Source organism: Dasypus novemcinctus, chromosome 9 (genome assembly GCF_030445035.2).
Source record: "Dasypus novemcinctus isolate mDasNov1 chromosome 9, mDasNov1.1.hap2, whole genome shotgun sequence".
NCBI classification, from domain to species: domain Eukaryota; kingdom Metazoa; phylum Chordata; class Mammalia; order Cingulata; family Dasypodidae; genus Dasypus; species Dasypus novemcinctus.
The window spans coordinates 38083605-38100904 of record NC_080681.1 but is presented as its reverse complement, the minus strand read 5'-3'; the positions used below and the strand labels follow the sequence as shown (position 1 = coordinate 38100904).

The window sequence follows — 17300 nt, the reverse complement described above, 5'->3', positions numbered from 1 at the left end:
GGAAATAAGGAAAATATGAAAAGAAAGATGAAATGCTAAAAGGACAGAAGATCTCAAAGAATGTGGTAAATTGTAAAATTAACAGTACAGATTTTTATTTCTCAATATATTACCAATGTATTACCTTCACTAGAATTTCTGGGATTGGGGGCCAAAATCTTTTAAAACATATTACCGAGATGATTCTTAATGTATATTCATGCATTCATGTTTCAGCTTCACTGGTATAAATACCAGATTGAGTTTTCTAAACTCACAGGTGACTCATCTCTCTTCCTCATCTACCCAAAATCTTCTGCTATTTTCCTTATACTGCCTTTTTTTTTTTAGGTACTGTGGGCCGTGGATTGAATTTGGGACCTCGTATGTGGGAAGTAAATGCTCAACCACTGAGCCACATTGGCTTCCCTGAGTCAGTTTTTTCATTTGTTTTGCTTGCTGTTTTTTTTTTAGGGAGCACAGGGAACTGAACCTGGAACCTCCCATGTGGGAAGGAGGCACTCAACTGCTTAAGTCACATCTGCTCCCCTTACATTGATTTTAAGAACAATTTCAGAATTCAGATTTAAATGGCACACAAAAAGTGGCTTTAAACAGAAACGATACTCTTGTTTGAAACAATTCCTTATGGTGAAATCCTAATTTACAAATTCATGATAGACCAATTTTGTATTTTAACAGCTGTTACAGCAACTTACTAACCTGATACTTTGCTGACTGAAAATCAATGTATAAAAAATATATAAGGCCAAATTTATGAACAAATTGATGCTCTAGATATGATTATACTGCCACCTACTGTCCAACTTTTACAGTGATGAAATCATACTACTAATATTTAAAAAACAAAACCACAAAAGCTACTGAAAGAATAGCTTCATGGTAGGAATGACAAATTCTTGCTTTTAAAATTGGCTCTGTTTTAAGGATTACTACCAATATCTTAAGGATCACTGGTAAAATGAGCCAAACTATGCCAAATCAAAATGCTTCATATAAAAAATCTTATAATTCAAATAAAAAAGGAAAGTCAGTTAAACAACCATTGAGTAGCATTCAAATGGCCACAAAAAGTTGGAAACAATCTAAATTATTGGAAAGGCTATTACGAAGCCATTTCAATAGTAAAAGAAAAAAGGCATTAAAGGTGTGGCAAATTATATTTTCTAAAGATGACCACAATAAATAATACTTCCCATCCACATGTTCTTCTGCACCATAACCTTGTCACTTTCACATTGAGATAGAGACTATTTTTCCAACCACCCCAATGTAGGTGGGCCCTAAGACTGCTTTAACCAAAAGAATCCAGTAGAAGTGAGTACCTGTGATATACTCTGATCCACCTTCTGCTTTTTCTCTCAAAAAACTTGCTCTTGAGATATTTCATTGCTAACCAGCCATTATGTACAAGAAATGACCACCCTGAGAAAACTATGAAGAAATTCCGGAGGATAAACAAACCTGTAAGGGGGCTAAGAAGCAGAGAGATCTCAGAAATATAGGTGAAGAAGCCATCACAGAAGTGGCTCCTCCAGGCCTAGTCAATGCAATGCCACACTGAAAAGAAAAGCTGCCCAGGTGAGTTCTTTCTGACCCATAAAATCATGAACAAAACCAGTGAACAAAATAAAACCACTGTTGTAAGGCACTAAAAGTTTGGAGTAGTTTGTTACATAACTATAACTAAAACAGAAATTGGTCTTGGAAGTGAGGTGCTGCTGTAAGAAAAATCTAAAACATGTGGCACTGGTTTGGGGCTGGATGGTAGGCCTCAAAGGAGACAATGAGTGAAGGCTTGAAGGACAGTGAGAAAATTATTAGAGGAGAAAAGGTAGTCTATATCATGTAAGTACATTTTAAAAATTATTAATTACTTCATTAAAAGTGATAGTAATGGGCTCTGCTAGTTGCCTAACTCACTTGAGAAGGGCGATACATACTTCTGAAGATGATAACTGGAGAGTATTCAGTAATGAGTTTGAAATTAATGGGCAATCTTCCAAAAACAATTATGAAAGAGTTTTAGTACCTAAAGTTTTCTGGTGATTATTTAAATGAAAGGCTATTCAAAATGTCTAAAATATTTCAAAAAGTCATCATCACCTTGATAAATTAGCTCCCCACTAGCATAGTAAGATAACAAGGTATAAACTAAAAAGTTCAGACAAGGTAAAACTTTATAAGCCCAATCAAACCATCGATCAAGATCATTTATTAGGAAACACATGTTATCCATATTCAAATCTCTATGACCACCAAGATCTGAAATATAAAAAAGGATACAAATTTCATGCCCTCAGTATATTGAAGAATATTTGTCCAGCTTGATTTCTTCTGTGCTCTCAAAATATTATGTGTGAAGGGTTGAATTGTGCCCTTTCCCAAAAGATATGTTGGAGTCCTAACCCCTGATAGCTGTGTATGTTTTTATTGGAAACAGGGTCTTTGCAGATACAATTAACATAAATTAAGATGAGGACATAGTGGCTTAGGGTGTCCTTATAAGAAGAGGACACAGAAACAGAAGAAAGACATATGCCAATAGAGGCAAAGACTGGAGTGATACAGCTACAAGCCAAGGAATGCCAAGAATTTCAGGCAACCACCAGAAACTAGGAGGAAGTGAGGGAGGATTCTTCTCTAAAGCTTAAGACATGCTGACACCTTAATTTCTAACTTCCATCCTAAAGAATAGAGAGACAATAAATTTGTTGTTTTCAGCCACTCAGTCTGTGGTACTTCATCACATATAAGCTAGCAAAAGAGCACATACTTTTATACCAGTAAGATGATGCAAATCCAAAAACACATAATTTGTTATTGATAGAGGACAATGATAAACATAAACACATACAAATGTATGTATATGTGCATATATATTTATTTATTTTATTTATTCTTTTTTAAAAATTTAGACTCATGGAGCATCATGTTCAATTAAGCTGTTTTCAACTTAATTTGTTTGGTGACATTCTCAGCAAGATACAACTTTGTTAGCAGCCTCTAGTTTGGACATGGAATGGATTCTTCACTTGCAGGACATATCACACACCACAAATATCTGTGAATGAGTTTTCTGTACATATTAAAACAAGTGTTAGTAATATTTTGTTTGCATGAGAAGAACCAATCAGAGATATTAATAGAAATTAAAAAAAGGAAATTTGATCAGATTATATTTTATAATTCTCAAACCTTAAAAATGAGCCTAGTAGCTTTAGATCGAATAAAATATAAGTAATTCTGAGGCTGGTGTTCAAGACTGCTAAGTAAATAAAGTAAAAACAAAAAGAAAATTAACTTCCTTTGGTTTCCTATAGCAGAAAAATTCAGGGAAGTGGATGTGGCTCAAGCAGTTGGTGCCTGCCTACCACATGGAGGCCCTGGGTTTGGTTCACAGTGTCTCCTAAGGAAGACGAGTAAGACTGTGAATTGACACAAGGAAACACAATGAGAGTTACAACAAGCAGGGAATGGATTTGGCTCAAGCGTTAGGGTGTCCACCTCCTACATGGGAGGTTCTGGGTTCAGGTTCTGTTCCTCCTAAAAAGAAGATGAGCAGACAGAGAGAGCATACAATGAGCACACACAGAGAGAAGACAGTGAGTGCAAACAACAAGGGGGGAGGAATAAATGAAATATTTTTTAAAAATTTATAATAAAATTATTTTTAAAAAAAGGAAAAATCCAAGTAAAAATGAGGGATTCCAAGAACAAAAACAGCAAATAAGCTTTGTGAATTATACCTTCCTTTCCTAGTTGGTTAAACTTACCCAACTCTTGCTGGTTAAAATGAAAGTGAAACTTATGGATGGGCTGGAAATAAACCAGAAACATTTTGTACTTTTTTTTCCTTTTGAAGTACCAGGGTTGGGGATTGAACCTGGGATCTCCTAAGTGAGAAGCCAGCACTCAACCACTTGAGCCACATCTACTCCCTTTTTTTTTTTGTTTTTGGTAGTACTTTTACAATGGCTACAGAACTCAGGAGAGTCAAGAAGCTGAAATTATCTTTAATTTTATGTCTCTGCTTAACCTTCACACCATATCAGTTTAATCTTAATACTTTGGAAAGAATTAGGATCCTCTTATTTAACAATTGGATCAGCAAAAATATTCTGTAAGGGGCCATATAGCAAATACTTTAGGTTTTGTGGATCAAGAGGCAAAATTAAGATTATTACATAGGTACTTAAAGAGAAAAAAAAATCCACAAATTTTTAAGTGATGAAATTAAAAATATAGTAACAATTGAATAGTTTATTATAATAAATATCTAATGAGAAGAATGGAATTCTCTTTTTGGGGGATAGAATTTCACTTAAAGTTCAAAGTCAGTCCCTACCATTGATATTGATTACAAAGGTTCATCTGTCAATAGTGATGTGTACAAGATTTTATGTATTTCTTATTTGAAAATGTCTTCTTACAGATAGGTACCATCAAATACTGGTATTAATCCATAAGTATGAGTTTTTTTTAAATATTAAAATTTTATTGAAGTATATCACTCATAAGAGAACATAAACAATAAATGTAGAGTAAAATTTGTGGGAGCAGATGTAGCTCAAGCAGTTGAGTGCCTGCTTCCCACATGAGAGGTCCTGGGTTCGGTTCCCAGTGCCTCTTAAAAACAAACTACAAGCAAAACAATGAAAAAACCAACTCAGGGGAGCTGATGTAGCTCAGTGGTTGAGTGCCAGTTTCCCACATATGAGGTCCTGGGTTCAACCCCCAGCCCCAGTACCTAAAATAATAATAATAATTTTTTTAAATTGTGAATTTACAAAACAAACATGCCTATCATATAAGGCTCCCATATAGCTCCCTACAACCAACACCTTGCATTGTTGTGAAATATTTGTTACAGACTATGAAACAGCATTGTCAAAATATTACTAACTATAGCCTATATCTTACATTTGCTGTATTTACCCCCCCCAATCCACCCAATTATTAACACCTTATATTAGTATTACATATTTGTTATCGTTCAGGAGAACACATTTTTGTCCTGTTAACCACAGTCCTCCATCCACCACTAGATTCCCTAAGTTATATGGGTTCCCATGCTTTGTACGACTCACATTCAAAGTGTACCCTCAGTGGCTCTCATTTTCATCACACAGTTGTGCTGCCAACACCTCAGTCCATTTTAGAATGCGTTCATTACTTCAAAAGGAAAAATCCCATATCCTCTTATATCCCTTTATTGTTGTTCCTTATATTGAAAAAATACCTTCTTGACATTAAATATTATATTACTGTTAACTATCATCCATAAATTACATAGTTGTAATTTTCCTGTGTATCACCATATTCTTAGCACTCTGTAAAAAAGCCTACTCATATTTTTATTACCATAATCTAAATCCACCACCGAAATCACGATATTATACATTCCCTACATTATTCTCTAGTCCTCCAATTGACTTTTTCTTCCACAGACTACCCCTTTCAGCCACAATCATATTTATAAATCAGCAGTGTTAGTTATATTACGTGTTACTATCAATTCTATTCATTTTTACACTTTTATAACCTTATTAATAATGCTACATGCATTAAGCATCATCTCCCATTCTCAACCCACCTTCTATTTCCTAGTAAACTATACTCTAGAGCTTAACTCTGTGAGTTTACTCATTGTATTTAGTTCATAACAGTGAGACCATACAGTATTTGTCCTTTTGTGTCTGGCTTATTTCACTTAACATAATATCCTCTAGGTTCATCCACATTGTCATATGCATCCTGATTTCATTACTTCCTACAGCTGAACAGTATTCCATTGTGTGCATATACCACATGTTGTTTATCCATTCATTGGCTGATGGACATTTGGGCTGTTTCCATATTTTAGCAATTGTGAATAATGCTGCTATGAACATCAGTGTGCAAATGTCAGTTCTTCTGAATATATTACTAGTAACAGGACTGCTGGGTCATGGCAATTCTATATTCAATAATTTCAAGACGAATCACCAAACTGTCTTCCACCATTCTACAATCCCACCAAAAGTAAAGGAAATATTCCTGTTTCTCCACATCCTTTCCAGCACTTGTAGTTTTCTATTTTTTGGCTTTCTGTTGTTGTTGTTTTAAGGAGATAGTGGGGATTGAACCCCGGACCACAAACATGCAAGGCAGGCACTCAACCACTGAGCTACATGTGTTCCATTGTTTTTTTTCAATAATGGCCGTTCTTTAAGGTGTTGAAATGGTTATCTCATTGCAGTTTTGATCTGCATTTCCCTAACAGCTAGTGATGCTGAACATTTTTTCATGTGTTTTTGGCCATTTGTATTTCCTCTTTGGCGAAATGTCTTCAAATCTTTTGCCCATTTTGTATTTGGGTTGCTTTTTTATCCTTGAGTTACATACAAGCATGAAATTAAAAAAAATTTTTTTTGGTCTTTTTTTTTTTTTTAAAGATACACAGATCACAAAAAATGCTACATTAAAAAATATGAGGTTCCCACATACCCCACACCCCACCCCATCCCACTCTTCCCACATCAACAACCTCTTTCATCACTGTGGCCCATTCATTGCATTTGGTGAATACATTTTGGAGCACTGCTACATGGCATGGATTATAGTTTACATTGTAGTTTCAAGCATGAGATTTTAACTGAGCATTTTCATTGCTTGGAAGACATTTACAGAATTTTGTTACCCTTTTTTCTCTTGGTATTTCTCTGCCTTTTAGTATGCAGATTAATCATGTCCAATTGAAGCTTAGGAAGGAAGTTCCTTAATTGCAGTTAAATGGTTTTTGAAATAAGAAAACCTCCTTTGCACATATATCGAAGTCTAAAAAACATTGCTGAAACTGTAGCTTGAGCTCAGAAAATTTATCTACTGCAAATGTGTAGGGAATGATCTTATTTTAACTTTTAACAACACTGTTTTGAGTATAATAAAGCAATCTGATATTACTGAGATTCAATGTTAGTTGTCAAATAGATTGTACTGCAGCCTAAGTTTTGTAGATAAGCACACTGTTTCACTTTATAATTTTAGATCAACTTCATTAAAAAACATCAACATGTGTGTGGCAAAAGCTAAGTCCACAGTCATTTAGTGAGTGAGGGCAGTACAGGTTCAGAAAAATTTCAGTCTTGGCCCTAAGCTAAAAAATAAAATTACAATAAAAAATATGGCACTGCTAAACTACCAAACTTCTGAGTAGTAGGTAAAGTCTGGATATTCAGCATCCATATCTAACAAAAAATCCATAGAAGTGATGATAGTTAAGTCCATGAGAGTGAATGAAGTACACTGCTGACACACTACTGGTTCAATAACAAGGTTAGTTTAAAATATTTTCTACAAAGTACTTGCTGACGAATAACAATAGGCTTTAAACACCTTACATTTTTACAATCTTTGTAAATTTATCCAAACATGGTATCTTCTGTTCCACTCATATTTTTATCACCATCAGTTATAACACTCCTACAGGTAATAGTGAATTAAGTGTTTTTTCAACTTCTTTGAAAATATTTTCTCCTGTAGTTGTTTCATGTAGACAATTCATAGAGGGTAATTCTTTAGTGACTTCAAACTCAAGACTGACTCCTTGAATAAACTGAACATTATCAGTAACAATTGCTGACTCATCAACAACCAAGGAAAAATACATGAAATCACTGGCTTTTATTTTGATTTATACACATATATTTTAGGAGGTACTAAAGATTGAACTCAGAACCTTGTACATGGGAAACAGGCACTCAACCACTCAGCTACATTCACTTCCCACCTTGATTTTTTAAATATTGATGCTGCTCCCCATGTCCTCAACTCTTCAAGCAACTACTTTTGCTGAAAGTCTAATAGCCTTAAATAAGTTTTTCTCTGCACACATTTCTTTAGCTGTTGTAATCAAACTGAAATTGACTGACTCACCTTTGGCTTTTCTTGGTTGGCCCACAAATAAGTCACTCAAAAATACACTTTAGTTGCAGGCTTATTTTCATTTTCACTTTTTCTGATGAACAGGCTTTAATGAGATATTTCATTTTAAGTTTTCTAAGTTTCTGACTATTGTTTTTGCTGAGACAGGAATATTGTGATGAGTGCTTAGTCTGATAATGTCAATGTTTATTGTATTCTTTAGTAGGGTCATGATATTATTATATAATAAATACGTTTTGCCATCTAATTTGATAACAAAATAATCTGCACTCCACTGTGCTTTAAAACACAACATTCAAAGTATACTGCTTTCTTTGTTTTGACATGATGGGTAAACACTGGTAATAAAAAAGTAACAAATATGTTACAGTATGGTGACATGTATGGCACTCAAAATACAGCATCACTGAGATTTAGAGTGGAGAGCAGTAGCATGAAGTGATAAGAGAGCAACACACAGTCTCCATTGCAACTACTAAATGCTGTGGTTGTAGTGTGAAAGCAGTCATAGACAACACATAAATAAATGAATATGGCTGTGTTCCAAAAAAACTTCAAGGACACTGAAATTTTAATTTGATGTAATTTCCATAAGACATAAGTATTAATATGCTTTTGATTTTTTCCAACCATTTAAACATGTAACAACCAATCCTAGCTTCCAGGCCATGTGAAAACTGGCAGTTGGGCTATAGTTTGCTGATCCCAGACTGAACTCATTGCTTATGATAGGCAATACAGGATAGAAATATAGCTCCTGTGGAGACTGTGCAGCCAGACACCACATCTAAATCTCAGTTTCCTCATCTGTAAAATGAAGATAATGTTGGTACTTATTTCACCAACAGGTATTCATTCAGTCTAAACTGAATGAATATGTAAATCATTTAGCAGAGTATCCAGCATGTATTAAGTGTATTAACTGTTAATATTATGTAACTGAGTAGAATATAATTGCTAATGGATCTCGATTTCTATTAGTAACTTTGTAATGCTTTAAAGCTCCCACTGAGGAAGAGCTAAGGCAAGAAGCTTATTTGGATGAACATGGAAGATGTCCTCCAAATTAAGACTTTCATAGCATATCACCACCAATGTTTCTATTATATTTCCCACAATCCTACTACTAGTATGCTCACTCTTAAATAATTCAAATTGAAGTATTATTCCTATTCTCAGGTACTAAGCATATTTCTAAACAGATCATCTTTATTCTACAGTTCTGTAGCATACCTACATAAATGAGAGGTAGAATAAAAAGAATTTTAAGAAGTCGTATTATTGGCAATAAAAATTTTATACTAGAAATTTAGAAATAGAAAATGACTTCCTATCTGTATGAAAGATAAACTTGGTAATTAAAAGGTCTTGGATGCAACTCGGTACAGACTTATCTTTGTAACTCTGACATAAATCATGTTTATCTAGTTTCTAAAGTATACCAAGTCCACAGAAGTTGGATTACATTTAATCATTATTTCATATGCATGTGTGTCACCCCTCTCTTCTACCCCATATCTGACTAAGGGCTCAAGAAGATGCTGAGGGTCTTTTCTTTTAGATCAGCTGTTTCAATTTTAAAGTTCCCTCACACCCCACACTATGAAACATATGCACTATCTGGATATACAATAAAATATAGATATCTCTGTATGGTTTGTTTTTTCTCTTACTTGTTTTTGCTTCCCTTTTCTGTTTGTTTTACAATAAATATGAGTTACTTGTGGGAAAAAGAGTAAAACTGTATTCATTAAAAGACAGTTTGAAAAATATATAAATGCAAGAGGTACTCAAAATAGTGATTTCAGGTAAAACCATCACTACTCACCTACAACCAGGCCACAATCAGGACAGATCATATCACCAGCTCTGTAATCCTCCACCAAAATCGCATCAGGATGATTTGGACATGTAACTCTTGGAAGAGCATCCAAACTAAATGAAAAGAATTTTTTTTTTAGCTTCCCAATCAATATTTAACAAAGGAGTTTTCTGGGTTAAAAAAAAAAAAAGGAATTTAACACTTTTCTGACATTTATAACCCATTCAATTAAGTTTTCAAAGTAAACACTCCAGTTAGGTTCCTTTATATTATAGCTAGTAATAAAACAGGTAGATTCCATTGGAACTATGTTTATTAGCTACTGGTTTACAGACATGATGGCTTTCAAAAGTAAAATAAAAGACAAAAATATTTCTTCTCATAACATATAGGCTACTAAGATTTTAAAAAATCTTTATTAGTGTAATGGCTAGCATCATAATAATCTGTGGCATTTAGATTAACCATCCGGTTTGTGCCTTTTGCCACTGATTTCTCTGGTTACAGAATATATTTTAAATTTGTGTTCTCCTACTTGCTAGTTATCTTAGTAATACGTTTAAAACAGTACATTAAACTTAATGGGTATATAAAAGTGATGGCAGAGACGGCTCTGAACTTAAGACCTAATGATTTCATTTAGTCAAGAATAAAGCTTTTAAACATTCAAGAAACTATTTCTTAAACTATTTGTGATGTTGATAATTTGCTGTTATTTTATTCTGAACAATAAAGCAATTTGGGCAAGACACATTAGCTTTAAATGACTTAAGAGAATCAGTTTAAAAAGTGACAAAGTAATTGAACATACATTTAGTAATTATTTCTGGGGGGTATGATCTTTCAATCACAAATGATTGGCATCATCAAAATAAGCCTTTGAAGGAAGCGGACTTGGCCCAATGGATAGGGCATCCGCCTACCACATAGGAGGTCCATGGTTCAAATCCCTGGCCTCCTTGACCAGTGTGGAGCTGGCCCATGCGCAGTGCTGAAGTGTGCAAGGAATGCCCTGCCACACAAGGGTGTCCCCTGCGTAGGGAAGCCCCATGCACAAGGAGTGGGTCCCACATGCAAGGAGCGTGCCCCGTAAGGACAGCCGCCCAGCGTAAAAGAAAGGGCAGCCTGCCCAAGAATGGCGCTGTAACATGGAGAGCTGACACAAGATGATGCAACCAAAAAAGAAACACAGATTCCCGGTGCCGCTTGTAAGGATAGAAGTGGTCACAGAAGAACACACAGTGAATGGACAAAAGAGAGCAGACAACTCGGGGGGCGGGGGGGGAGGAGGAATAAATAAAAAATAAATCTTAAAAAAAAAATAAGCCTTTGAAAAGTTCGCTTCAAGAAATTCAGTAAATGGTTATGTCCTGGGCATCACAGACAGACATCTAGAAGACAAAATTAACTATTCTAATAGTATATAAATAAGTATTTGTGGCTTTGGTTTCTATTGCTAGCACATACAATTCAGAACACTAATTCTCAAGTAACTAAGAAGATGGTATCCACTGGAAAACTATTAAAATAATGCATATCTTCCAAAATTTATATATTCAAGTTAATCAAAACACCTTCTGGGTCTTCTCAATGGGAAAATGGGGCCTTGCTTTATATTTGTGCTTATACCATAAATTCCTGTTAGGAAAATATTTTAATAAATCATGACAAAAAAATGTTAAACAGTTGGTATAAATTTTGAAAAACCATGTAGAAATAAAGAGAAAAATGTTAACAAAATAACATTAACTACGAATGAAAAAAATGGGCAGTCATGTGGAACACATCTTATGAAGGACTGATAATGGTAATATTTCTGTACCATTAAAAAGTAGATAGACAATCTTGTAGTATTTATGTCTCTATAATGTTATAAAAATGCTTTTCAAAAAATAGGTTAAGTGAAATGAGTATGGCAGAAATTCTATACAACATGGAAAAGGTATGAACTACAGTTAAATGCAATAACTCAAATCTCAAAATGCTGGCCAGAAGAAACTAGACCCAGAGGAATACATCTTGGATGATCCTATTTACGTAAACTTTAAAGCAGGCAAAACCATCTAAGGTATCAGAAGTCAGGATGTGGTTATCTTTGTGAAGGGGTAATGATTGAGGACACAAGGGAAGATTCAGGGGTGCTAGTGGTGTTTGATTTCTTGAACTGGATGGTAGCTATGTGCGTATGCTCACTGAATAATAACCGAGCTGTGCGCTTAAAATTTGTGTGTTAACTCCAATAAAAAGACATAAGAAAGGTAATGAACACAGTATACATTCAACCACGTTTTTAGGGGAAGGGAAGCACGAACATATATACATGTTTTTTAAACTACATAATCTCTAGGCAGATATCAAGAAACTGGTAAGAATGGCTACTTTTGAGGAAAATTAGATGGCTGGGAGCCAGGGAATGAGGGAGACTGTTTTTCATTGTATACTCTTTTCTACTTTTGATTTTGTACTGTTTGTGCTATCTATCCAAAATAAAATGAAGTCATGCTAAAGTAGTTAACTTTTAATCAAATTATCCACAAGAGTAATATAAAAGAGGAACCACACAACTAGTGGGGGTGGTAAAGGAAATAAGGGCAGAGAAATAATACGGAAGGAATGGAGAAAACCACCACATATGTGAAAACAATTTGGACTACCTAAGGAGACAGTTAATCCTAAACTTCATTTTACAGCTACCATTTACTGGGTGCCTACTAGGTGTCTAGTGTCATATGTATATTATTAATCTTAACAACCCTGCAAGAGAGGATTATCTCCATTTTAAAGATGATGCTCAGAAATAACTTGCCCAAAGTCATTGAAAAAATAAGAGGTGGGGCTTAGATTTGAGCCCAGCCTTGTGCTCATCTTTGTGAGAACTCTAGTTTCATAACTTAGTGACTATATATCTTTCTTGGGGTGGAGGGGGGGAAATGCTAAAAGAGAAGTACTAACATTGACCTTTCTTTGTTTTCAGTAGTCAAAGAAAAACCTGAGAGATGTGTAAGTGCAAGGTCACAAATTTAAGAACTGGATATATCTTGAAAAAAATTTATTTTAAACCTTTTTTTTTTAAGCAAATTAAGGAAACAGAGGCACACAAAGGTATATATATTCTTTGGGCAAAGAATCTATCAAGTGAATTTAAATTTACTCTATCTGTACTATCTAAATGCTGCAACACTTTTTACAAATGAAATTTCCTGTTTTAATATATTTTATGCAAAAGCAATGCCAAATATGACATTTACCCTCCAAGATCTACTGCCATGAGATAGTTTAAGTTGTACCTGGGTAACTCTGGGAAGCTAAAAGTTTTGGAAGTTAAGTGTGTTTTCTGACTTACCTGACAAAACCACACCCAGATAGAATGATTGAGCATTCAATCATAGAATTAGAATCAGTAAACAAGGATGTCATTAGCCTTAAGAGTTACTTCTAAATAACTATTAGCTAAAGCTGACAGCCCCTTTCTTATTTGCTTTTTAATACAGTAACTTAAAACGGTAAGTCTTGGCAGTTACCACAAAGGGCCTAGACTTCTCCAGCTTACTGTTCTGTGATCAGTAGTTTTTACTGGGGACTCAATTCCACAGATAATAGATTATTAACAATTATTCCAGAATTGCCTTCCAGAAATACCGTAGAAATTAATCTGATACATTTAATATATTTTGAGGTAACTAGATGCCAAATGTGTGATAACAGGTAAAGAGGAATTTTACGTTCTACTAGCTGTTCCTACACTAACCTAGAAAAGTCAACACTGGCGTGACTCAGTTTACATTTATGCAAAAATACTAATATTTACCTCACAGAGGTAATAAGAGATATAATTAGGGTCTGCATGCATTTTTTTAGGTCACAAGATTAAAGGCTGTTTCCCAAGGGCACATATGTATTTCCTGTAGACACGCGTATATTACATTTTAAAAATGTGTAAAGAGTGAGTTCCTAGCATTTAAAAAAAAGAAAAAAAAGTAAGTAATTTACTAATCTACTGCAGGCCAAGATTTTTTTTCAGGAGTATCGAGAAGACGATATTTGTAAAGAAATCCTTTAACAGAGAACTCATTTACTATTCAGAAAAGCCCAATCTTCCACTTCGCAGCGTCGCGGGGACGGCAAGCAGCTTCCAGCCGGTACCAAGGCTGACGTTCTCTATTCTAATCTGTCAGCTCTAGAGTACTGGCTCTAACCCTTTCGCGCTCTTTGGAAAGGTGGGCGCTGAGACTGGTTGAGCCTTTGGCGAAAAACAAACGTAGACAAAACTGACAAATAAAAAAAATATAAAAAAGAGGCTGAAATATCGGCGAGAGGCCAGCGGCTAGGGACACGGGGCCCACAGAGGGTGGTGTCTGGGTAAAACGACCACCATACAAAGAAGTCTTAGGAAGACCTAGGACTCTGGGACGGTAACGCCTACGGCTCGGTAGCCCCTGCGACACCTCTGACAGTTTCGCAGTCTGGAAGTGCCTTTGTCCAGGTTGGCTAGGCAGTTCCGCCGCGTCGCCCCCGTATCTCCCGGTCGCTTCGCCGGACGCAGCCGTCCCGATGACCGCCTAAACAACCCTGGTGTTCGCCGCCCACCCCTCAGCTCGCCGGCCTCGCCCGGACATACTAACCGGCTGGTAGACGCCATCTTCACGGCCACCGCGGTTCCACCAACAACAACCACACAGCGACCAGGAAGCGATTGTGGCGAGAAGACGCTAGTAGACGGGCTTTTATAGGCGAGTCACCCACGCAGTCGTACTAGGGCGCGGCTACGGGTCGGGAGAAAGGCCAAGAAAGGGATGGGATCCCGTACGCCACGTGCTTTGCGTTTTCGTATCTCACTCTTGTTTCTGCATTTTACTGTGTTGCTTGGCGAGTTAACAAAACTTACGTAGGAAAACTCCGGAGGAAAAGGGCTACTACATCAGAGTTAACCTCAACCCACGAAGAAAACCCTGACTTCGTGGTAGAGACAAAGCCTATATCTTCGAGGGTTAAGGGTTAACCCTTCCTGTCCCAGGGGTAGGTTACTTCAGTGTGAGGGAACTTCTTGCTTGCTCTGAGGGCCGGTTCGTAGTCACTAAGGAATTTGGAGTAAAAAGAGAAATTCACTTAGATCAGCCAGAACAGGTGTCAATTCAGGCTCTGTCATCGGCTAACATGCTGTGCCTTCTTAGGCACGTCACTTACCCCATCAGTACAAGTGGTAATAACATCTGCCTTGCCTACCCTTTTAGAGTTGGCAGGAGATTAAACAAAAGCTTGTGAGAACATTCTAAAGAGTGTGAGGTGGGGATTTATGGGCCCTGCCCAGGATTGTTTTCCATGGCCTCTGCAAATTTCGCTCATAGTTGAAGTATTGACAACGAATAGAGAACGCCAAGTGTCCCTAGATTTGCCATTAACCAACAATGTCTGAATACCACTTTTGCAGGAAACACACCACCCTAGACCCTGTGGTGACTGGAAGAGTGTGTTCCTCTGTTTCAGTGGGGGATAAGGACTTAGAATATAGTAACTGCTTTGTTGTTTTGGGGGATGAGACTTAAAACGCCACTCGGTACCCAAGAAGGGAATGGGGGATTTCTTTTTTTTTTCAGTCTTCCATTCTGTAATTTTTAAAAGTCACCCTTGTGGGGTTTTTTCCTCCCTTAATGTTTGAGAGAGTTTAAAAAATGCCAAACCCTTTGAGCTCTGCCGTGCACAACCGGAAAAGGATTTGAGGGTGTTCTGCACCAAACCGGCGGGGAATTTTCCTGGTAGAGTAACTTGGCTATGGAGAAAAGGAGGTAGAAGAAGAGGAGAGTGACTGGGCTTCTTCTTAGGGTTTAAGAATATGGACCTAGCACCGAGTGAATTCTTGGTAGGTTTTCAGTAAATGTTAAAGGAGGAAAGCATCAGAGAAATTGAAGCCCCAGAAGAGGGAGGCAAGAAAACTGATTAACTTAGCTAACTGCCCCACCTGAAAAGTCTCTTATACCTTGTAAGGATTTCCGTTTTATATTAACATTGAAGGCAATAGGCAAGCCATTCCTTTTCTTTTATTAGTACAGCATTGGCAAATTATAAAGCATTTTCATCAACATTATCCCATTTAACTTTTATAATTGAGATTAAAAATAAAAACACAGCAAAACTGGGTTTTATCACCTAGGAAGCAATGACTAGGAACCTAGACTAGTATTTACCAAAATTCCTAATTTTTGAGAATCTCCTCTTTTCTTTTTCTTCTATATCTGGACACCACTTGTATCAATAATTCTATTTCAATTAATTCATCTTTTTAACTTAAAATTTTTTTAAAAAGAAAAGTTTACATCACTATAGTGAAATTGCAACTTGTTAGGCTAGTTATTCTTCTAAAGTATTAAATGCTTTACATACTGAGTAAATGATTTTTAAAAGTCTGTGAACCATCTGAATTTATCTCTTTAACAAAAACTTTATTGAATTTACCCTTTTAAAGTATATAATTCAATGATTTTTAGTGATTTTATTGAGTTGTGCAGCTAGCACCACAGTCGCGTTCTAGAACATTTCCATCACCCAAATAAGATGCTTCATGCCTATTTATAGTTAATCACCATTCACTCTCCAGCCCCAGGAACCCACTGATCTACATTCTGTCTCCATAGATTTGCTTTTTCTGGACTTTTCATTTAAATGGAAACATAAGATATGTTGTCTTTTGGTTTCTGGCTTCTATCACTTGGGATAATATTTTGAAGGTTCCTTAGATTTATCTTGTTCCATCCCTTTTGGAAACAGTGATATAGAAGTGCCTATTATAGGGGTATCTGGTTGGTGATGTTGGAGAATATAGCAATGTCCTAATGTTAGCTGAATGATCTGGGTTCAAGGTTCTTGGATATGTCAGAGAATTTAGGGAGTAAAGAGTTTTTTGAAAGAAGCAGATGTGGCTCAAGCATACACATATAAAATGTTATTAATAGGAGAGAGGGGGGAAAGGGGAGGGCCTTAGGTATATGGGAATCCCCTACATTCTGTACATGACTTTTCTGTAACCTAAGGTGTCTTCAAAGATAAGTTGAGAAAAATAAAAAGTCACTGGGGGAATATACAGAAGAAAATGTCACTGTACATACAAGACAATGATCTTACAATGATGAAAGACAAAATGTCTAAAAAATTTTTTATTTAAATTTAAAAAATTTTATTTAAAATTTTTAAAAATTTTATATGTCATTTTAAAAATTATCATTATTATTTCATTTTCTTATTTTTATTTGGTTATTTTCTTGGCTTCATCTTTGGAGAGGTTTTGGATCACAGAAGGGTCACAACTGGGGCAGGAGAGGATCATTAGTGCAGGTGTCAGTGATGGGGGATGCATGGGCAGGGGTGCATCTAGGGCATGCCTCTAAGGGATATGAATTTGCTCATGCGTCCATGGGGCATTGTCATGGTGGATGGAGAGCCACAAAATAACCAAAAGAATATCAAATTCCCATCCTGGGGAGTTCTGCTACCTTATCTAACGGGACAGCAAGAATCCCCTGAAAACAGGGGTGGTGACTAATGAAGGAGGATGAACCAT

The 17300-nt window shown here is 36.1% G+C and overlaps 1 protein-coding gene across 1 annotated transcript in view; it reads right to left on the bottom strand.

The window, feature by feature from the left end:
* GTF2B (general transcription factor IIB) overlaps positions 1-14822 on the bottom strand; it is a 39241-nt gene extending 24419 nt beyond the window's left edge. The window contains exons 1-2 of the mRNA XM_004469696.4: positions 14371-14822; positions 9755-9861 (exon numbers count right to left, since the gene is read on the bottom strand). Of these exons, the coding sequence (XP_004469753.1) occupies positions 9755-9861; positions 14371-14387 (124 nt within the window). The 5' untranslated portion in view covers positions 14388-14822. The remainder of the gene's footprint in view (positions 1-9754; positions 9862-14370) is intronic.
* Between the last annotated feature and the right edge of the window lie 2478 nt (positions 14823-17300).